The sequence below is a fragment of the Lissotriton helveticus genome, chromosome 6 (genome assembly GCF_964261635.1).
Source record: "Lissotriton helveticus chromosome 6, aLisHel1.1, whole genome shotgun sequence".
Classification (NCBI taxonomy): domain Eukaryota; kingdom Metazoa; phylum Chordata; class Amphibia; order Caudata; family Salamandridae; genus Lissotriton; species Lissotriton helveticus.
Window position 1 is genome coordinate 519,371,187 of NC_136067.1, and position 23,056 is coordinate 519,394,242.

The 23,056-nt window shown below is 38.4% G+C and overlaps 1 protein-coding gene across 1 annotated transcript in view; it reads left to right on the forward strand.

The window, feature by feature from the left end:
* Window positions 1-23,056, forward strand: part of BEND6 (BEN domain containing 6) — a 487,762-nt gene that overhangs the window by 438,860 nt on the left and 25,846 nt on the right. The window contains exon 8 of the mRNA XM_078646806.1: window positions 8,566-8,704. Coding sequence (XP_078502932.1) covers window positions 8,566-8,704 — 139 coding nt within the window. The remainder of the gene's footprint in view (window positions 1-8,565; window positions 8,705-23,056) is intronic.

Consider the following 23,056-nt stretch of genomic DNA (forward strand, 5'->3'; position numbering starts at 1 on the left):
GGATAAAACAGAGTAGTGATGAAATAGCTAGAAATAGCTACTACTACTCACCAAGCCTGGGGACCTCTACGCCGAGCGCGTCCAGCAAGTCGCGTTCCCGGTCCATGACATCCGTCCAGCGGTGGGTGGCCTGGTTATAGGTGCGCCGGACCCCAGAGAGCTTAAGCATGGCCCGGCACACCTTCTCCCACCGCTTCCGGCGCTCCCGGATGCCATAGCCGGTTGCAATCTTGCCGCCTCCCAGGATGGTCTTGGGGAGGCGGCGCTGGACATGGAATATTAGTGCGGCCACCTCCTCCGCGCTAAAGATCTCCCGTGGCATCACTAGCTCCCCCCTCAAACGCCCGCACGGGAGCCGGGCACGGGTGCGGGACCCTTCCTCTTCTCAGGGTGCTTCCCGGCTCCCTTTACCATGGTCTGGGCAGAAATGAATGTAAATAATAAAGAAGAAATAGAATAGGGAAGAAGAAAAGGAAAGAGTTTAAAAAAGTAGTTTAAAATTAACAAAAAGTAGCAGAAAACACAAAAATATAGAGCTAGAAAAATAGAGGGATAGATAATAAGGAAAATAGATCAAAAAAACTTCAAACAAGCAAAGGATGGAAGAGATTCAGAGAGGATACAGAAAGCATGCCCAGAACCATAGCAATGAATGAGAAACAAGATGGCCGCGCCCGTTCACGACCGCATGGGTAAGTTCGCGCGAGATTTCCCTCGCGATCACGCGCAAAATTGTACTAGCGAGCAGCACACTTTGCGAGATTACACATAGCGGCCGGAAACGGAATTACGTCACGCAAACAAGATGGCCGCGCCCGTGTACGACCGTTAGGGTAACTTCGCAAACGTATCGCTACAAGCGCCTTGCGAACATGCACAAAATCACGCGAACATACACGCCGCAAAAAAAAAATTGTGTATTCGCACGCATTCGCGGCTTCCGAAATCGATCTCGCACGGATTCGCGCCCCGCAAATGGCGCGAAATTGCAGAAAAACGATTTTTGCTAAACTGAAAGCAATCAGCAGGTGCAAAAGTTCAAACTTAACATTAGTAACCATTCACTCTAGTGCTTCCTGAGGGGCCCCTCCAGAGTTCAGTTGCCTATTTGCAACTATTCTATGACCCTGCTATGACCCAAACAGCAGGCTCATAGAATAGCTACAAGTAGACCATAAAGGTCCTGTGAAAAAAAAAATTCACTGCAACAGAACGGAAATTACAGATAAGGAAGGAAGCAGGTGCCAGCCAGACTGGAAGTTTCAAAATTACTGACACATTAATGACCCCCAAATTAATTCATGGCAGTTGAAGAAGGGCAGGTGTGCTTGCTTTCACTGCAACAGAAAGCAAATTACAGATAAGGAAGGAAGCAGGTGCCAGCCAGACTGGAAGTTTCAAAATCACTGACACATTAATCAACCCCAAATTAATTCATGGCAGTTGAAGCAGGGCAGGTGTGCTTGCTTTTTTTCACCCCCATAATCTACAGTGATAAACAAACCTAATGGGTGGCAGTGAGGATGTACCAGAGGGTGGCATGGGTGTACCAGAGGGTGGCAGTGGTGAAACAGAGGGTGCTGTGAACCTGTGATGATAAACCAGACGTAGAAACAACATAGTCGCGGCCGTTGCGAGCCGAAAAGTAAGTTCGCAATTGCGAAATGGTCCACAAATCCTCGCGAACGCTCGCCAACACAAAAAACACAAAAATCCGCAAATCCGCGAGAGTTCGCGGATTTTGCGGATTGCGAATCCGTAAATACGCAAATTCGCGTACGCGAGATCCGCTAGATCCGCCCATACTTAGTTACTTCCAGTAAATGAGGATTTCTCAAAATTCTTGCTGCAGTAGACGATTTCTTTCTTGGATTTCTCTGTCACATGCAGTTACTTTCACCTTATATTCATGCGTTTCACAGGATTAGGTTGTGATCTCTTACGCTTGTTTAGTTAATATTTTCCTTCTAACTTGCGGCTAATTTCTTCAAGCTTTCTTGTGTCAGCAGGTTTTTGGTTGCTTTTCTTATTGTTACCGGCCGCACTCAGGTGGGTTCTTGTTTGTGAGGTCTTGCTCGTGCTGCGCTAGTCTTCCTGGTCTTCTCTTCTGGTCTGCTCCCCTGGTCCGGTCAGCTTCGGATGTCCCCAAAATGTTGTAAGTAGTTTAGGTAGGCAGCAGGAAGTTATTAAGATATATTTATTAAGTTACACAGCAGAGCAGTAAACCTCACAGCTGACCAGACCATCAACTGCCAAGGCTGGAATCTTCACATCACAGATAGAACACTCTTAGGTAGTATGGGAGACTGGTAAGATAAGAACACTAAGAAATGACTACAGACACCAAGTAGCCATATTGAAGAAAGTATAAATATACAACGGGTAACCTATTGCAGAATGACAGCTAAAACACTTTAGCACTGTTAAGCAAAGCACACGGGCTCCACTCCCAAAATTATTGATGGACATTGATATTTCGACTGTGTTCATAATTCATACTCAATTATGAAAGTGCAGATCCATTAACATCACGAGGTACCTTTTTGCGGCTATATTTAATCATCTCCTATAAACACTCCAGTCAACTGCATTCACATACATAAATGTTGTAAATGGAAAGGCTTCACTGATTACTAAAAAACATGTTAGAAATGTGTCAAAATATTTATGTTTATGTAATCTATTACCCCAAGTTAAAAAAAATATTTAATTCAATTTAATAAATTGTGAAATAAGGGATTTATAAATGTTGACAATGATTAGTGTTGTTTGTTCTAGTGTGACGAATTTTACTTTGGAAGTTTGAAAAAATGCAAAAGGTCTCCCAACCATGTAAAATCTATGTCATATTTGATTTTTACGGTAAATTGCCATTTTCATGGTGTGATACTATTGTGATTTAGGGGTTCCTCCAATTCGGCAGCATACTGCAAACTTGGTCAGTTTCTGCAATTTTGATTCCAGTTTAGTTTCCAGAGATACTGCTTAGTTTCTTCTTTACTTTCCATAAGTCAAACATGTTATGCTTCCTAAACAGATGCTTTTACAAGATTGCAAATTATGGATTATGGGGCTGATTTATAAAGACTTTTCAATGCCACAAAGTCTTGCAAAGTGATGCAAGACAGTGCAAAGTCTTGAAAACGTATTTACTCTTCAACACTGGAAAAGTGCCCTTTTTTCTAAGCAAATATCAATTTGTTATGTTGTTATGTTATTTTAAGTGTTTTATAAAGTGCAAAAATCGCCCTGGGGCATCTCGGCACTGCATAGAAGGTAGTATTCTGAGGATTAGAAAACCAGGGTGAAAATAGGTAGGCCAGTTAGAACAGAAAGGCTTTCAGCTGTTTCCTAAGGAGGCTGTAGCTTGAAATTTTGCGCAGAGCGGGGGGGAGCTGATTCCAGTATCTTGGCGCAAGATATGTGAAGGCTCATCCCCCCCCGGAGCAGGTCCGGCAAATTCAGGGAACCTGAAGGAGGTCCAGAGTGCTAGATCTGAGTTTCCTACAGGGAGAATATTTCAAAAGTTTTTTTGCTAGTAGAGGGGGCTTCTTTCATGCACTGCTTTGTGCCACTTTGCGTCTAGGGAGTGTTAAATGGATGGCACTTGGGTGTTCCAACACAAGTATCCATATTTTTTTACACAAAACCCTGTCTAATAGAACTGCCGAACTGCGCTGTTGTAAACAATGTAACATCTCTTTAGGCAGGCGCAAAGTTGGAGAAATATATTTCTCTCTCAAGACAGTTCACACATTGCACGTATGCTGCACTGTCAAGCACATAACCAATGTGTGTAATATTTTAAACATTGCATAGGGTTTTGTACTGGAATAGTATACTTCCAGTAAAAAACAAGACATCATACTTCTTTGCACATGGTGTACAGGAGTCTCTGTGGTGTTAGGCAGCATATTCTTGAACCAGTGCAGTGGAAGAGAGAAGCAACAAGCCATATTTAGTAAATATGACTCTGTGCTGCTCAATCCCCCTTCTGCAAAGCAGTGCAGCAACTTTGGTCGCTGCACTGCTTTATTTTAGAAAGTATATGTGTATGCATGTATGATAACACTAATACAGGAAGAAGCATTTGCTTTTTAAATCCAAATCTTAACTAAACCTAACCATGACAAGCATTTGCAATGCAATAGGCCTCGCATTAACTTAGTTTGAGCTATTGGCATTGGTAAATATTGCAACACCAATTGCAACAAAAGTCTATAAATTGTAGGCCAAAAAAATGTGTATTTATTTTTGTAGCAATGGTGGCATGCTGCGCTTTAGATGAATATGTTAAAAAGCAAAGTGCGCCATACTGCGATTGCTACAATAGTTAATTGTGGATGAGTTAACAATTGATGTGTGCACTGATGGCTGGTGGTGTGTGTGCCTATAGAAATTGTGCACTGATGGCTGGTGGTGAGTGTGCCTGGTGGAAGTGTGCACTGCCAGCTGATGGTGTGTGTGCCTGTTGGAAGCGTGCACTGATGGCTGGTGGTGTGTGTGTGCCTGGTGAAAGCGTGCACTGACGGCGGGTGGTGTGTGAGTGCCTGGTGAAAGCGTGCACTGGCGGCTGGTGGTGTGTGAGTGCCTGGTGAAAGCGTGCACTGGTGGCTGGTGGTGTGTGTGTCCCTGGTGAAAGCGTGCACTGACATCTAGTGGTGTGTGCCTGGTGGAAGTGTGCACTGACGGCTGGTGGTGTTTGTGCCCGGTGAAAGCATGCACTATCAGCTGGTGGTGTTTGTGCCTGGTGAAAGGGTGCACTGACGACTGATGTTGTCTGTGCCTGTTGAAATTGTGCACTGACAGTGTGGTTGTGTGTGTGGTTGTGTGTGTGTGGTTGCATGTGTGTGGTTGTGTGTGTGTGTGGTTGTGTGTGTATGGTTGTGTGTGGTTGTGTGTGGTTGTGTGTGTGGTTGTGTGTATTTGTGTGTGTGGTTGTGGTTGTGTGTGTGGTTGTGGTTGTGTGTATGTTTGTGTGTGGTTGTGTGTATGTTTGTGTGTGGTTGTGTGTTTGGTTGTGTGTGGTTGTGTGTGTTGTGTTTGTGGTTGTGTGCGGTTGTGTGTGTGGTTGTGTGTGTGGTTGTGTGTGTGGTTGTGGTTGTGTGTGTGCGTGGTTGTAGTTGTGTGAGGTGTGTGTGTGGTTGTGTGTCTGTGGTTGTGTATGTGGTTGTGTGTGTGGTTGTGTGTGTGGTTGTGTGTGGGGTTGTGTTTGTGGTTGTGTGTGTGGTTGTGTGTGTGCTTAGGTGTGGTTGTGTGTGTGGTTGTGTGTGTGGTTGTGTGTGTGCGTGGTTGTGTGTGGGGGTGTGGGTGGGTGTGGGTGGTTTTGTGTATGGTTGTGTGTGTGGTTGCAGTTGTGTGTGTTGTGGTTGTGTGTGTGGTTGTGTGTATGTGTGGTTGGGTGTGGTTGTGTGAGTGTGGTTGTGTGTGTGTGTGGTTGTGTGTGTGGTTGTGTGTGTGGTTGTGTGTGTGTGGTTGTGCGTGTGGTTGTGCGTGTGGTTGTGTGTGTGGTTGTTGGTGTGTAGTTGTGTGGTTGGGTGTGGTTGTGTGAGGTTGGGCGTGTGGTTCTGGTTGGGTGTGTGTGGTTTTGTGTGTGTGGTTGGGGTTGTGTGTGTGGTTGGGTGGTTGGGTGTGGTTGTGTGTGTGTGGTTGTGTTTGTGTGGTTGTATTTGGGTGTGGTTGTGTGGTTGTGTTTGTGTGTGTGGTTGTGTGTGTTTGTGTGTGTAATTGTATGTGTGTGGTTGTGTGTGTGGTTGTGTGTGTTGTTGTGTGTGTGTGGTTGTGTGTGTGTGGTTGTATGTGTGGTTGTATGTGTGGCTGTGGTTGTGTGTGGGTGTGTGTGGTTGTGAGTGTGGTTGTGGTTGTCTGTGTGTTTGTGTGTGTGCATGTGTGGTTGTGTGTGCATGGCTGTGTGTGTGGTTGTGGTTGTGTGTGTATGTGGTTGTGTGTGTGGTTGTGTTTGTGTGTGTATGTGGTTGTGGTTGTATGTGTTGTGGTTGTGTGTGTGCTTGTGGTTGTGTGTGTGTGGTTGTTTGTGGTTGTGTGTGTGTGTGGTTGTGTGTGTGGTTGTGTGTGTGGTGTGTGTGTGTAGTTGTATGTGTGGTTGTGTGTTTGTTTGTGTGTGTGGTTGTGTGTGTGGTTGTGGTTGTGTGTGTGACAGTAATACTAAAAGCATCTCAAAATAAAGGAACACAAACATCGAGTTTGTGGAAAGAGAAAGCACATTGTAAGTCAAAGGGGCGTGGTTGTGTGTGTGGTTGTGTGTGCTTGTGGTTGTGTGTGTGCTTGTGGTTGTGTGTGTGGTTGGTTGTGGTTGTGTGTGTGTGTGTGGTTGTGGTTGTATGTGTGTGTGTGTGTGTGGTTGTGTGGGTGGGTGTGTGGTTGTGTGTGTGGTTGTGTGTGTGGTTGTGTGTGTAGTTGTGTATGTGCATGTGTGGTTGTGTGTGTGTGGTTGTGTGTGTGGTTGTGTTTGTGTGTGTGTATGTAGTTGTGTTTGTTGTGTGTGGTTGTGTGTGTGGTTGTGTGTGTGCTTGTGGTTGTGTGTGGTTGGTTGTGGTTGTGTGTGTGTGCTTGTGGTTGTGTGTGTGGTTGTGTGTGTGGTTGTGGTTGTGTGTGGTTGTGTGTGTGGCTGTGTGTATGCTTGTGTGTGTGCTTGTGTGTGTCCTTGTGTGTGTGGTTGTGATTGTGTGTGTGTGTGTGTGGTTGTGTGTGTGTGGTTGAGGTTGTGTGTGTAGTTTGGTGTGTGGTTGTGGTTGTGTGTGTGGTTTTGTATGTGGTTGATGAGTGTGTGTGGCTGTAGCTGTGTGTGTGGTTGTGTGTGGTTGTGTGTGTGTGGTTGTGTGTGGGTGCGCGGTTGTATGTGTGGTTGTGTATGTGTGGTTGTGTGTGTGGTTGTGAGTGTGGTTGCATGTGTGGTTGTGAGTGTGGTTGTGGTTGTCTGTGTGTTTGTGTGTGTGCATGTGTGGTTGTGTGTGCATGGCTGTGTGTGGTTGTGGTTGTGTGTGTGGTTGTGTTTGTGTGTGTATGTGGTTGTGGTTGTATGTGTTGTGGTTGTGTGTGTGCTTGTGGTTGTGTGTGTGTGGTTGTTTGTGGTTGTGTGTGTGGTTGTGCGTGTGGTTGTGCATGTGGTTGTGAGTGTGGTTGTGGTTGTGTGTGTGACAGTAATACTAAAGGCATCTCAAAATAAAGGAACACAAACATCAAGTTTATGGAAAGAGAACGCAGATTGTAAGTCAAAGGGGCGCAGCAAAGCATTAACACAACAACGTGTTCTTTGAACAAGAACATCAAAGTGATCTTGGGCGCTTAATGAGTATGACAATGTTTGCCATTTTGCGCCTCAGCTCCTAAGAGCGCGCCCGTGCATATGCACTGTAGCTCTAGGCTAGCCAGGCTGGCAATGGTAACATTTTTTGAGCCCTTCGCCAGAGCAGCGCATGCGCTGGGTCAGGCGAGACCTAAAAAATTATATCAAGATATCAAAATTCTTTTTAAGTTCAAAAAAAGATATCAAACTTCTCACATGTTTCCAGTCTAAATGGCAATATGGAAAATCTAAAGTTATATTTCAGGCACCATTACCACGAGCATGAAGGGATACCTTCACCTCTGTACTGTCTGGGGAGAGTGTCACATTTACAAGTACTTTGGACCCATATTCACAACTTCATATGCCTAACTTTTATTGAAATAGAAATAGGACATCAAAATAACAATATCTAGCTGAGAAGGAGAGATAAACAGCAATGTTTTAACCAAAGTGTTAAACCTGACTTATACTAATAAGAACTACGGGGCATATTATCAAGACAGGCGATAAAATTATTGCCGCTTTACCTGCAGAAAACCGCCGCTAAAACGGCGATAATGGGCTTGATAATATGCTCTATGGAATTCCAAATGAAGCCCATGTTAGATGTGAAAGACATCTAACATGGCCTTCAATTGGAATTCCATAGAGCATATTATCAAGCCAATTACCGCTGTTTTAGTGGCTGGTTTCTGCCGCTAAAGCGGCAATAATTTTATCGCCTGTCTTGATAATATGCCCCTACATTCCTTGTTCAGAATTGTAGCCCTTTATGACCCAAACAATATGTCTTGTATGGCTTGGTTTTATCAACCCGCCATGTTTCCAGTCACACCGCGGTTCCCTATGTCCTAACCTCCTCAAGGAAATCATTCGCTACCCGGCTGCCCCTTCACTCACTTGGGCAGCTGGTCACCGTTGGAGTTCCCACCCCAGCACAGATGAGTCTGAAGTGTTCCTGCATACAGTTTTCTGAGAATGCAGGAGAGGACGCAAGGACTTGAACCCACATATGTAAGACTACTTTTGACAACCTCCCAGGCACATTTTTACCCCTCGTGCACCCACCAACCTTTGTGTGGTACTGGCATACAAGGGAGTGCATTTATGCAGGGCTTGACTAGAAGCTCCTGTATCATCTTGGGACACAATCAGCACCGCACCCCTGAATATCTTTTAGAATTAAAATATTCACATTATTTTTTGTCAGTTTGAAATAATGTCTTGAATCAATTACTCTCTTTTCTCTTACTCAGGTGTCACAAAACAGTTATTTCCAAATATTGATGATGCTTTAATCAGAAGAATGATGGGGCAAAAACTGAATAACTGTACCAAGAAACAAAATGCCAGTAAAGATCACAGTTCTCCTGCCATCAAGAACCACAGTTTTTGGTATGTTTTGAATATTTGAATAAGCCTTTCAAAGTGTCTTAAAGCTTCGAGATGTATCAGCTAAAAGTCGTTGAACTAGGCTGAACCAGTTTGTTAAATTCGTGAATATATACAAATTCCAAGTTTGCATAGTATAGTGCATATTTATTTAATGAATGCATGTATTGATTGATTTTGCGGTACTTTTGTCTTGCATTTGATCTTAATGGGCAAATTGCTGCATGTCTTGGGAGGTCTTGTTGCTAAAGAACGGTGTATCGGGTTATGACCCATCCAGTGAAACTCAGGTTTTTCACCAATAACATAGGCAAGGAGCCGTATTACACACTTTGCTCCAGTGCAGTGCAATTTGGTATCAACATTTGCATTGACGGAAAATAGCAACAGTATCTGGACCTGAACAAAAATGCAGTTTTTCACCAATTACAGCAATTGCTGTTTTTACACTGGTCGGCAATGCAAATGTAGTTTTTGTACCACTGGAGTAGAGGAAAATTCCACTGTACTGAGGAAAACGCATGTACTATTTTCAGACCTTAATCTCTATTTAATAGATTTATAGAGACAGTAGTTCCTTCACTATCTCTTGGCCAGAGCACACACATCCCTGTAGCAGACCCCTACCCTCAACATAACTTGGTGCACTCACCTATCCTAGTCTTTAAAGGGACCTGACCTGCCTGGTCAAGCATTTGTCTGCACAGAAGACCCATGTAGGGTCTTGCCATGGAATCGAGAACGCATTTCCAGGCAAGTTTGGTTGTGCCCTCACTTCCGTGATCTGGTTTTGCACATGCCAGGGGACTATGTTGATGTCTTTATAGCCCTGAGGGTGGTCACCTTTAAAATGACCTGTTCCAGTGTTGAAACAAATTTAACATTGGAACTTACTTGAAAACCCAGTAATGAGTGAGTACACTGAGCTATAAGGCTTGCCTGAAACAAGCCAAAAGAGGAAAGAGAGTAATCTGGTTAATATGGCTGTAAAATCTCTAACTTTGTCACTCAGCTGACCCTTACCTAACACTATTGCATAGGCTGCCCAGTTGATGAAATGCCACACCACCAAAATATGACTTTTAATTCAGATATTTACACATTATGAAAAGTTACTTACCCACCACTTTAAGGTTTGAAGGACAATGGCCTGCCCTTATCTGCTGATTTTATAACTCACTACGCCACTGGAGTCAAGCTATTCTGGCTGATGACGGCTGATAGCCAGAAACCGGTCCTAGGATGCTTGATTCCGGTCCAGGAAAGACATGGCTTGGCAGTTCGGGCTGGACTGTTCCCATGAGGCACAGGGTCAAGACTGATTTGCATATGGCCATGTCTGACCTGGGGTGGCATGGTAAGCAAAATAACGATGGATTCAACCCAGATCTGTGACTGGGAGTGAATGTTTTGCCAATGTGCAACATTCCGTCCATCATCTTGTGTGTTTTGCTGATTTTATAACTAAATCATTCCTGGTACTCAATGATTTTACGGCAATGCCTTCTGCTTTCGCATCATTTTTGTGTAGGCACAAGTTTGTACTCATGGCTACGATGTCTTTTATTACTGCCCTTTCAAAGACTTCTACCTCTGGTGGTATGGATGCTCCTGAAGGTAAAAAGAAAGATGTTTCTTCAAGCCAGTATGGGTAGGGACTAATTCCCCTATAAAACCTATACTTTTCTCTTCTAACTTTGCCTGTGAAACCCAATAATAAAGGGATACTGGGGTATCTCAAATAATTTAGTTTCTTTCACTCCCCATTCCACAATATCTGAAAGTGCTCCCTGGAATATGCTTTATCTGTCTTTTACCTCTAGTCTGCGAGTGACTTGTGCAAAGTACCAGCACACCACTGAGGATATACCACTCCACTAATTCTTAAAGAAGCAAATACACTCCAAAACTACTCTCCCATTCTTTAAAGTATGCAAACAAAGGCCTAAGCCAGGCCTACACTGACAGTGATAAACTAAAGAATAACCGTGAAGAGGTACAACTGAATAAATGACAGGATTTTAACAGTATGATCTGATAAATGTGATATGTAATAGCATCTAAACCTATTGAACTGTGTTTCTTTCTGAAGCAAGGTGCCCTAGATGTGTTGTGACACATTTTCACTCACAGCTAATGCATTAATTTATTGTAGACAATTCTAGGTGCAGATTCCTCACCTTTTGAACATTCCCATGCATCAGAATAGATTTTAAAACTTTTTCGTAGTACCTCTGCGTGCCGGAAGGTGGTGCCGTGAAGTTCCGCACTGCCACCATTCTGCTCCAGGTGTGATGTGTGGGGTCTATGGAGGCACCACTCCTGGTTGCTGACATTGAATCCTTTCTTTCCACGTCTCTAGACATGGAATCAAAACTTATTTTATCACTCAGAGACTGTTTATCAGATATTTCTCCAAAATTATCAACAGTGTGTAAGGATGTCACCCCTAAGATGACAGGTTTTAAGACATGTAAGGACTGTCTCAAACCGATGTCTTTGACAGATCACCACCAGAGTTGCCTGTGGTGTCTGAGGTTGAGCAACAACTCTATAGGACTGTGTGTTGATGAACCCAAAGGCCTTCAGGGAACACGAGGGAAAGTTTTATGGCACCAAGCTCAAGACAACTTGGCACCAGGACTGGTCTAAGTCCAGCTCCAAGTCAAACACTCATCTCATCCTACTCCCCGAAGCCAACGGAGCCACTCTCAAAGCACCCTCAAGACCTGTCTTCATCACGCTGCTAATCCATAGGTGAGTGCAATGAACGTAAAAAGTTGAACCGGAATCTCACTCCTTCATGCCATTCCCACTTCCCTGATGAAGTTCGTGGGCAGCGCCAATGGTCTTGTTCCCCATCCCGAAGCCAGACAACTTCAGAGCCGATTCTGAAGGTGGTTAAGGAACAACCCGAGTTTCTAGAGCCTTCAACCACGGTGTGCAGTCTTAATATCGAGTTTTTTATTTCGACTGGACATAATATCGACTCCAGAATATCTAGATGGCATTAATATCGAGGTAAGTAATATCGATGTATTTTTTATCGATTTTTATGTTTTTAAAAAAATATCGATTGTTAAAATATCGAGTAAGTAATATCGTTAGTAACAAATATCGATTTTTCTAGTAGTTTAAAAATATCGAAAGTTGTGTTATCGACAGTCATGATATCGACTGTCATGATATCGACTATTAATATGGATATAAATAATATCTAATAGTTAAATGTACATTGTTTTAATGTTTTATTACTACATTTATTGTTAAAATATATGTAATTTTTGTATTTGTTTATATAGAAATAATTTAAAAAATAATTAATAATTTAAAAAAATATTTCAAATACTATAATAATTTCTAGGAGCGGGTAGTGGGTTTTTAGGGGAATAGGGTGGGAAGTGTTTTAAATATAATTAATTAAATATGTAAATGTATTAATTGGTATTAATATTTAATTAATTGTTAATTAATTGTTTTTAATATATAATATTTATTTGGTAATTAATTTAATTTAATACATTAATTGCTAATTATGTTTATTTAAATAATTTATGTCATGTAGCGGGTTGTGAGTTTATAGGGGAATAGGGTGGGAAGTAATTTAATTATAAATAAATATGTTAATTAATTAATTTGTATTAATATTTAATTAATTGTTAATTAAATATTATATTTTAAATATTTATAATTTAATTGTTAATTAATTTAATTTAATTGAATAATTGGTAATAATGTAAATTTATATATTTTATGTTATGTAGCGGGTTGTGGGTTTATAGGGGAATAGGGTGGGAAGTAATTTAAATTTAAATAATTAAATATGTATTTTTATTAATTGGTAGTAATATTTAAATAATTGATAATTAAATCATATTTTTTAATTAAATAAAATTTAATTGGTAATTAATTTAATTTAATTGAATAATAGGTAATTATGTAAATTTATAAAATTTATGTCATGTAGCGGGTTGTGGGTTTATAGGGGAATAGGGTGGGAAGTAATTTTATTATAATTATTTCAAAAGGTAAATGTATTCATTGGTAGTAATATTTTAATATTTGTTAATTAAATAATGTATTTAAATTATATAAAAATTAATTGATAAATAATTTAATTTAATTGATTAATTGCTAATTATGTTATGTTAAATAATTTATGTCATGTAGGGGGTTGTGAGTTTATAGGGGAATAGGGTGGGAAGTAATTTAATTTTAATGTATTAAATATGTTAATTATTTAATTTGTAGTAATATTTAAATAATTGTTAATGTAAACATTAATGTTCATAATTTAAAATATAAATTCTAAATAAGTTTATCTAATTAATTATTTGCTAATTATGTTGCATTAAATTTATAATTTTCTGTAGTGGGTTGTCTGTTTATAGGGGAATAGACTGGGAAGTAATATAATAATAAATAAGGAAATAATAATATTTACTTAAGGTATATAATGTTTTGCACACAGCGTTTAAAATGCACTACCTTTACAATGAAAATTTTACAATGTAAAAACCATAGCAATGCATGTATGTAGATAAAAAGTTTATACTATGCAGGTATTTTGACAACGCATACCATTACGACGTAAGTGTTGGTAAGTATATAATTATATTTAAAATGTTATAGGTTTTGATTGTTGGGTAAAGGGGTATTTGTAGGGTTCAGGGTCAGTTTTCAGTATTTGGATAAAGGAGAATTTTTAGGGTTCAGGGTCAGTTTTCAATTTTTGGGTAAAGGTGTATTTTTAGGGTTCAGGGTCAGTTTTCAGTTTTTGGGTAAAGGTGTTTTTTTAGTGTTCTAGGTCAGTTTTCAGTATTTGGGTAAAGGGGTAGTTTTAGGGTTCAGGGTCAGTTGTCTGTTTGTGGATTAAGGGGTATATTTAGTGTGCAGGGTCAGTTTTCAGTGTTTGGGTAAAGGGGCATTTTTAGGGTTCAGGGTCAGTTTTCAGTTTTTGGGTAAAGGGGTATTTTTAGGGTTCTGGGTCACTTTTCAGTTTTTGGGTGAAGGGGTATTTTTAGGGTTCAGGGTCAGTTTTCAGTTTTTGTGTAAAGGGGTATTTTTAGGGTTCAGGGTCAGTTTTCAGTTTGTGGGCTGTGGGGTATTTTTAGGGGTCTGGGTCAGTTTTCAGTTTGTCGGTAAAGGGGTATTTTTAGGGTTCAGGGTCATTTTTCAGTTTGTGGGTAAAGGGGTATTTTTAGGGTTCAGGGTTAGTTTTCAGTTTTTGGGGAAAGGGGTATTTTTAGGGTTCAGGGTCAGTTTTTAGTTTGTGGGTAAAGGGGTATTTTTAGGGTTCTGGGTCAGTTTTCAGTTTTTGGGTGAAGGGGTATTTTTAGGGTTCAGGGTCAGTTTTCAGTTTTTGGGTAAAGGGGTATTTTTAGGGTTCAGGGTCAGTTTTCAGTTTGTGGGCAAAGGGGTATTTTTAGGGGTCTGGGTCAGTTTTCAGTTTGTCGGTAAAGGGGTATTTTTAGGGTTCAGGGTCAGTTTTCAGTTTGTGGGTAAAGGGGTATTTTTAGGGTTCAGGGTTAGTTTTCAGTTTTTGGGTAAAGGGGTATTTTTAGGGTTCAGGGTCAGTTTTTAGTTTGTGGGTAAAGGGGTATTTTTAGGGTTCAGGGTCAGTTTTCAGTTTGTGGGTAAAGGGGTGTTTTTAGGGTTCAGGGTCAGTTTGGGGTTTTAGGGTAGAGGGGTACAGGGTACAAATAAGGTAAATTTACATTTTCATTAATTTAATTAAATTTAAATACATTTAATTAAATTATTTTCTATTAATTTACATTAAATACAAGATTATATAATTATAAATACTTAAGTTGTAATGCTAGGCGTTGTAAAGGTCTTTGCTTTGTAAAAACATTCGTTGTAAATAAATGTGGTATAATGGTATTTGCGTTGTTAAAGTTTTGTTGTAAAGGTATGGTTGTAAAAGTATGTGTTCAAACGTCATACATATTTTATTTAATTGTATTTAATAGAAAAAAATTGAAACTTAATTTATAATTAACAAATAAATTATTGGTAATTAGTTGTAATTTAGTAATAATAGGTAAGTTATAGAAATAATGATAGTTAATTAGTATTTTTAATATATTAATTATTATGTTAAATTAAATAGTTAATCATTTGTTAAAAAAATTAAATGTATATTATTTTTTTATTTATTTATTAATATATGAAGTATTTACTTTCCCTACTGTTGCACCCACTGGAGTGGGAATAGTAATTAGTATGGGTTCAGTGTCCAGCACCTTCCATGAGTTTACAATTGGTGAAATGGGAATTGTAATTTGTATGGTTTTAATGTGTAGTATGGTTTTGTGAGTTTATAATTTGTGCAGTGGAAATAAGAAGACATTTTTTATATAAATAATTATTATTGGTAGGATACTATAATAAAGTTTTAACATTACATAGAATTTTTTTTGATAATTATAATTATTGTTATTGTAGTAAATAAAAGATTAATACATTTTTTAAATTATTAAAATTTTTAATGCATTTTTATATAGAATATTTCATATGTAATTAATATTTATATACAATAATAAAGAAGGAAACATACACAGGGTTTAATGTAATAAATGAAAAACAGTTTATTAACATATAAAAAATAAATTGTAAGTAGAGATTTATTTTTAAATTCAATTGAAATTTTTTATTAAACAGTTTTTATTATCCAAAACAATATATGAAGTGCATATATATGTTTTTAACACATAAATGATATTAACATAATTTTATGTTTATTAACATATATTGTAATTTTAATAGTTAAAGAAAAATAATGGTAATATGTACTTTTCATTTAATAACAATTATTTTATTCACATAGACATTGAATATATTGTCATAGATAAATATGTACATTTCTTTTGTAACAGTAACATTTTTGTTTCTTACAAAGTATTCATATTTTTAAATTAATATTATGAATATTGAACATATTTATAATATTAATTTTTACATAGATAAACACAAAAATACATTTTTATATACATACATAATGTTTTAACTAATATTTGCTATTTTTATAAACAAATTATTTGTAACAAAGTTATAGATGTAAATTTGTTTAACATATACATTATTTTTAAAATGTATATATAAATCATCAAATATTATTTAAAGTATCACATAACAGTTGAATAATTATTTGAAAGTAATGAATATTTTGGAAATAATTTTCTACAATTTAAATAATTATTTACACTTAATATAATACTCAGTGTATTTTTTTAGTGTTGGAATATAGAAATTAAAGAGGATTTTGCTGTATACAGGGACTACTTTTTAACCGCGTAATGTTACTTAGGCGTATTTGGTGCTTCAACAGATCGCGGTTGGATGCTGCTTCGCGTTAGCGAGGGTAAGTTTGTTTTAATTGTATTTTACAAGTTAATGAAGTTATTGTTAGTGTATGTGTGGTGTGTTTAGGTTTATGTAGATAGGGTTATTAAGAGAAGATTGTGTGTTAGGTGTTAGGTAGAGTGTACGATATTAGATTTTTACCGCGTTTTAGTTGTAGGTGTGTGAGGTGAGGTAATATGTTGAAATGTTACAAAGATAATATGTTTGGTGTATAAATATGTGTTTTTATATATGTATGGGTGTTTTTGTGTGGGTGGGTATGTATTTTATTTCTTGCAGGTTATCGTCGCGTTTTACTGTTTTTGAGGAGTTTCTTATTTTTCAATCAGAGTTGTGTGACGAGTATTATATACTCTTATTTTTGCACACAATTATTTTGGATTTCAATTTTTCCAGGAGCGTATTTTTTTCAACATTACTATTTTCGGGTTTTCTATCGTATATCGTGTCTATTACATTGGAAAGGAGTCGCTATGGATTTCTTTGTATTTTTGCATTTTTTTTGGCCTTCCATGGATTGTATGGGTTTTTGCAATGGTGTCGTATGGATTGCTTGGAATTGGATTACGTTTGAAGCTGCAACAGAACTTTAAGTATTTACCAAATTTTTTATGGGTGGGGAAACTGTTTTAATTTTTGCTTTACTTACGTTGTATGTAACATTTTGTAAATACATTATCTAAATACATTTTATATATGTTAATATTATGTATTTGATAATTTAATTGCAAAATGTTACATGTTAAAATCAAGGAATTTAGAAAAAAATATGCTTAATTTAACGTGTATAGTTATGTAATGTTTTAAAGAATAGTTTTTGCAATCATTGATAGATATTCTAGTCCTTTGCTAGTTGGATAGAGGGTAACTTGACTTTGGAGTGTGTTATACATTTTTTTAGTTTCTTTGGTGAGTTTAGGTCCGATCAAAGTTACTGATTGCTCCATTCGGAGCTCCTGGTAACTCTGTTCTTTTTGTAAGGATTGTATTAATTTGTGAAGGGTAGGCGTTCCTCGGCCTGTAGTTGCTTGGAAGGCATTGTGCCATCCTTCAACTGCATTGTTTGTTTTTGCTTCCTTATTTAGTGTGCTAAGGTAGACATTCCACCAAGCTATTTGGTATTTGGGTTGTCTTCTATGGCCTGATCTGTGTAGCCTTCCTACCCATGTGTCTTCGAAGTAGTCAAGCATAGGGCTTAGTCTTTCTTCGTTTCTTTTATAGTAGGGGCTGTCTATTAATAAGTTATAGTGCTCAGTTACATCTGTTAGTGGAACATAGGCTAGGGCGATGAGTTTTTTTATTTGATAAGCAAATATGCTATCAGTGGCGTATTGGATACTCAAGGTAGATTTTTGTAGATGTCGCCAGATACATTGATTAAAATGGTAATAGCAACCTTGTATTGCTGTGTGTGGGTATGTTTTAAGGATGCTGTTTATCATTGCTTTTTCAAAGTCAATGATAATTTTTTGTGGAAAATAGTTGTTAGTATGTTGAATGACTTCAGTTAGTATTTCTTGATAGGTAGCTTGCTGTTTGTTTGGTAGAGGGCATAAAGGAATGGAATATTTGCATTTTGGAAATGACCATGGAGGGTGTATAATTGATAAAAAGGTTTGGGGCATACAGAAAAAGTACCGTCCATCATCCAAGTTTGGCATTGGGTAAGTTTAGTCATGTTGTTTGCTGTGGCAAACACTATAATTCTTTTATCTTTAGATTTGTTGTCATAGAGTATAAAATTATCTTTATTGTGAGTTACAGAGAGTTCAGGGGGAATTAGCACTTCTTCAAAAGTTTTTGGTGTGGGAGGAGTAGTGCATGTTGCTCTTTTTTGTCTAGCTACAGTTCTTTTAAGGGATTCGATAGATGGTAATTGACTAGAAGCATGTTGGGGAAGTACACTTAAATGGTGTTTCAGAATTGCAGTTGTTGGTTGATCAGTTCTAGTACTAGCTTCTTTAAGGGAATCTAGCATTTGTCTAATCTCTATTTCTGTTACATTGGGTGGGTGATTATGTTCCTTAGTATAAGTAACAGTAGTTTCCTGAGTTATAGCTCTACCATAACATTTGTTGGCATAATATTTCGTACACTTCCAAAACACTTTCAAATCTTTTTGTTTCTCTTGAGTGTAGACATATCCCATGTAACAAGGAAGCATTTTCCCTTTTTGTGAATAAATGAATTTAGCTCCTTCAGTCATGATTGTATTGTAGTGCTAGGAGGTAATTAAAAGAGAATGTCATTACATTTTTTGTAAAAATAATGTTGTATTCTAATAATACAGTTTAATACATTTTTAATTTACCTGTAATTCTTGTGATGATTTCAAGTAGATCTTTTCAGGTGTTGATGTTCTTCAAACTGTTATTTTCTGTGTCTATCTTTTTGTACCTGTGGAAGTTGAGAAAATGTGTACAAATATTTTATTACTGTTTATGATATTTTGATAGATGTTTTTAGCTAGTTTCTATTTAGTTACCTATCTATTAAATGTCGAATTTACATTTCAATTATATACTTACTTATTTATATTTAACTTTTGATGTCCAGGTGTTGTGTAGGTCTTCTGTATTTTCTTTTTGTCTGTAGGATAAGTAGTAAAAAAAACACATATATTTTAGGTATTTGGCTTATAAATATAGGTGTGAGGTTTGAGAGTTACATTTTCGATGGCTAATAATGTAGTAGTACTTACTTTAGATAGGTGTAGCTGTCTTTATGTTGAAGTCAATCAGTTTTCTTTCAGAAATCCTGCAGAGTTTCGTCTTCCTTTAGTTAGGAGATGTAGGCTGCATTTTTAGTTTGCTGTAATCTTGTTTATATAGTATTAGTTTAATTGTTTCAGAAATAGGATTGGTTGTTTAAATTGATAGTCTGTTTTTATTTGTGGATTTGAATTTTTTTACCTGTTATGCTAATTGCTTTCCTTATATGGGTGACGCCAATTAACGTTTTTTTAATGTGTAAGGCCTTATTTAGTATAGGTAATGTTATCGTTATATTTGTAAAGTGGAGGAATATATATAATTTGCAGTAAGAAATGTTTAGTTGTTGGAAATATTGTTTATGTATTATAAAATGTATGTTTGTATTTATTTTGTGTTATAAATGTTAGGAAATTATATAATATATTTTATCGATTTATATAAACAATATATGATTAATTATGATTAGTATGACTAAATTTTAAGATAATAAAGTGATGTATTCAAGGATGTAGTAATGTCGATATTTTTAAAAAACGATAAATTTGCTATCTATATTTTTGTATTCGATATTTTGACTGTTTTTCATTTAAATATGTGATAATCGATGTTTTAGAAATCGATAATGTTGTTAGTCGATATTGTTGTAGTCGTTGTTTTTTGTAGTCGATATTGTGGTTTCGATATTTTTGTGGTTTGTTGTTTAAGTATAGGCAATCGATAATTTTGTAGTCGATAATTTGTTATCGATATTTTGTCCAGTCGATATTTGGTCTGTCGAGGTTATGTCAGTGATCCTTCAACCACACTATACCAAATCCAAGATTTTCAGTTAGCCATGTTCTGACTCTACAGTTATTTTGTCAAATCCCTCCGGTGCTCAATAGGGCCTTACAGATCCAAGAGTCTTACCACTTATATTACCAGCGACGGATTTGCACAAGGCTCCAGCTGGAACCTCTGAGCTGCTTGCACTCTTATCTCCAGAACCAACACCACCCTTGGCAGTCTTACCCAATCCAGGCCAAGGCATGTTGTCGCTGAGGCCGACTACACTGCTTGAAGAGGGCACCCTGATTATTCTTTCTGACTTAACACTGGTTCAAATTCAACTGACATCCCAACCAAATCCGATAAGAATTTCTGCTCACTCCTTTCCGCAAGTGTTACAGCATACAAATGATGAACGGAATGCTGACAATCCAAACATTCTCCCCCAGTCAAAAGATCTGGGTTAAATCCATCGTTCTTTTGCCCACTTCACCACCCCAGTTTGGACCCAGCCATATGCAAATCAGTCTTGACCCTGTGCCTCACTTGGACAGTCCAGACCGAACTGCCAGGCCAGGTCCTCCCTGGATCAGAAACAAGCATCCTGGGACCGGTTTCAGGGTATGTCACCCTTCTTCAGCCAGGTTAACTTGAATCCAGTGGCACAGTGAGCAAGGGACTCACGTCTGGGCGTATCCATCCCACTTAGGGCGAAACGTGTTACAGCAAACAAATGATAGACGGAATGCTCACAATCCAAACATTCTCCCCCAGTCAAAAGATCTGGGTTAAATCCATTGTTCTTTTGCCCACTACACCACCCCAGTTTGGACCCAGCCATATGCAAATCAGCCTTGACCCTGTGCCTCATGGGAACAGTCCAGACTGAACTGCGAGGCCAAGTCCTCCCTGGACAAAAAACAAGCATCCTGGGACTGGTTTCAGGGTATGTCACCATTCTTCAGCCAGGCTAGCTTGAATCCAGTGGCACAGTGAGCAAGGGACCCACATCTGGGCATACCCATCGCACTAATGGCGAAAAGTGTTACAGCAAACACATGATGCAAACAAATGATGGACAGAACGCTGTGTTGTGGAACATTTTAGGACCCTATCGTAATTTTCCCGATTCATGCCCTTATATAGGTATAATTCACTGTATCCTTATATAGGCATAAGAATCATAACCATATTTAGACATAGCTCATGCAGTCCAAATACGGCAGGGCTACTTCCACTAGTTCCGAAAATCTACAACGATTTCTTGGAAAACTCGGCTTCAGCAGCTAGGGACTTCCCCTTGCTCGAATACTGACTTGTCCAGGAACTCCTGGAGTTTTCAAAGAACTGACTTCCACATGCATCATTGCACCCGTTTACGATTCCTAAATTGCGAAAATTAAGGAATCGCAATTTAGAAATCGCATACTGCAATGCATGAAAAATTGCGATTCACAATTTGCAAATCGCAATTAAGGAAAACCCTTCCCATTGATTCCTATGGGCCTAAAGGCCCATAGGAATGAATGGGTAGGCATTCACATTTTGCGAATTTCAAATTGCGATTCGCAAAATGTGAATGCAATTTCAAGGGTGCAGGGGGGGGTCCAAAGAACCCCTCCCTGCACCCCTGAAATGTAACTTCAAATGCAATTTACACACACACATGCCCCAAGGGCGTGTGTGTGTGTAAATTAATACTTTCAAAAATGCAATTTGTGCATATTTGAACGTTTTCGGTAAATTAGCATGAAGGTCATCTTCATGCTATTTTACCACTTCCAAAATGCGAATTCGCAATTAAAAAATGATCATGCATTGCATTTAAGCAATCTGAAATTGCGATTTCTTAAATGCAATCGCAATTTTAGAAATCGCGACATGGTTGCGATTCCTAAAATTGCGAAAGGCATGATGCATTCCAAATTAGTCGATTGCATTCGCAAACGGCCGAAAATTGCGATTCGCACCGTTTGCGAATGCAATTGGCTTTGATGCATGTGCCTGTGAGAGTCTTTAATGATGTTATTATGTCCACCTTCGCGTCAATCTCGGCTCCTTCAAGGTATAAATATGCCCACTCTTGCCATAGCAAACACAGAGTGGTTTGGAGCAGTTCAACTATCTACTTGCCCGACGCGCCCTGCTACTGCAAGTGCCGAAGGAAGCCGACCCTCCAGCAGACGCACTGAGAAAGACGCTGTCTTTTCTCTTGCCGAGAAATCCAGCTCCAGTGTTTCCAAGCTACCCTTGCGGTTGTTGGGAAATCGAGTCCTGAGCCTGACCTTCTTCATTCCAAATCAAGGTACGGAGCTGATTAGACCCTTAGAGAAATCTTGGACAGATTCTTGGCAAAGAATACTACATTTATGCTACACTTCACTTACTTCTTCCCTTGTACTAAGCTTAGGTTAGGCACATCGGGGTAGGCGTATTTTAGAAGCACCAGTTGAGTACTTTTAGCCTCTGTTATTTATGTATGTATTTATCTAGGGTTCGGAACCAGACAATGCTCTTACAGTATTTTTTTATTCTACTCTTTTTACTGTATGCATTATATTTTGCAACCAGTTTTACGATTGTAGAAGTTCATTTCTTATGCTTGAGAAAGAAGACTGTTGAATAAATCCTTTTATTGAAAACGCCCGTCTATCTATTTCTCTGCACCTCTGGAGAAACAAAGTTGTCATGCTAATGCGGTTGTCAGAAACGAAATCCCTTCTTGTGAACTCGAGAAAGTTTCTAGTGACCTCTGAGCTAGCTGGCACTCACAATTAAGTCTAATATATTTCGATAGAGACCTAGTCGACATAAGTCCTACGTCACATCTATAGGATATACTATTCCAATGTGCAGAGCATATTGGGAATATAGGAACTACACTACATGGCGCCCAAAGTTTGGTAAGGCACTAATTTAACGCTAGATACTAGAGTAACTCAGTCGTGCTTTTCACAGAGACCCCTTTATCCCGTAAAAACTCCAATAGACGTCTGGAGTGGTTTAAAGGATAAAATATCCGCCTTAAACTGAGTAGGACGAAAAATCCTAAGTATTAGTTTTGGGTTTGTTCAACGTTGAGGGATACAGTGTTCCAAAATATTGTGCACCTTATCTTTGATCTCCTTGAAACGTGCTCTGCAAACTTTCATTAAACAATGTTGAATAACAACAACACCGAGGCCGGTGGATCTAGAAATCCTCGACCAAGTTTTGACACAACAGGGTTTAATGAAGACGACGTGGATACTGTAATCATCCTGGAAAACGTAAGGAAAGCCACAGCTATAAAGCTTATAGAAAATGGCCTATCAGCAAGAGGTGGTAGAGTCATATTTGTCATATAGGCACATGAATATCGGCAGACAGAAATATTCTATTAATGGATTATCTTTCCACAAGCAAATCCAACAACACATGTGTTCCACTTCTACAAGATGGAGGAACCACCAGCGGAATACGCTCCTTTCGAGGACATTGAAATTCCACTACCTTACCAAGAGCA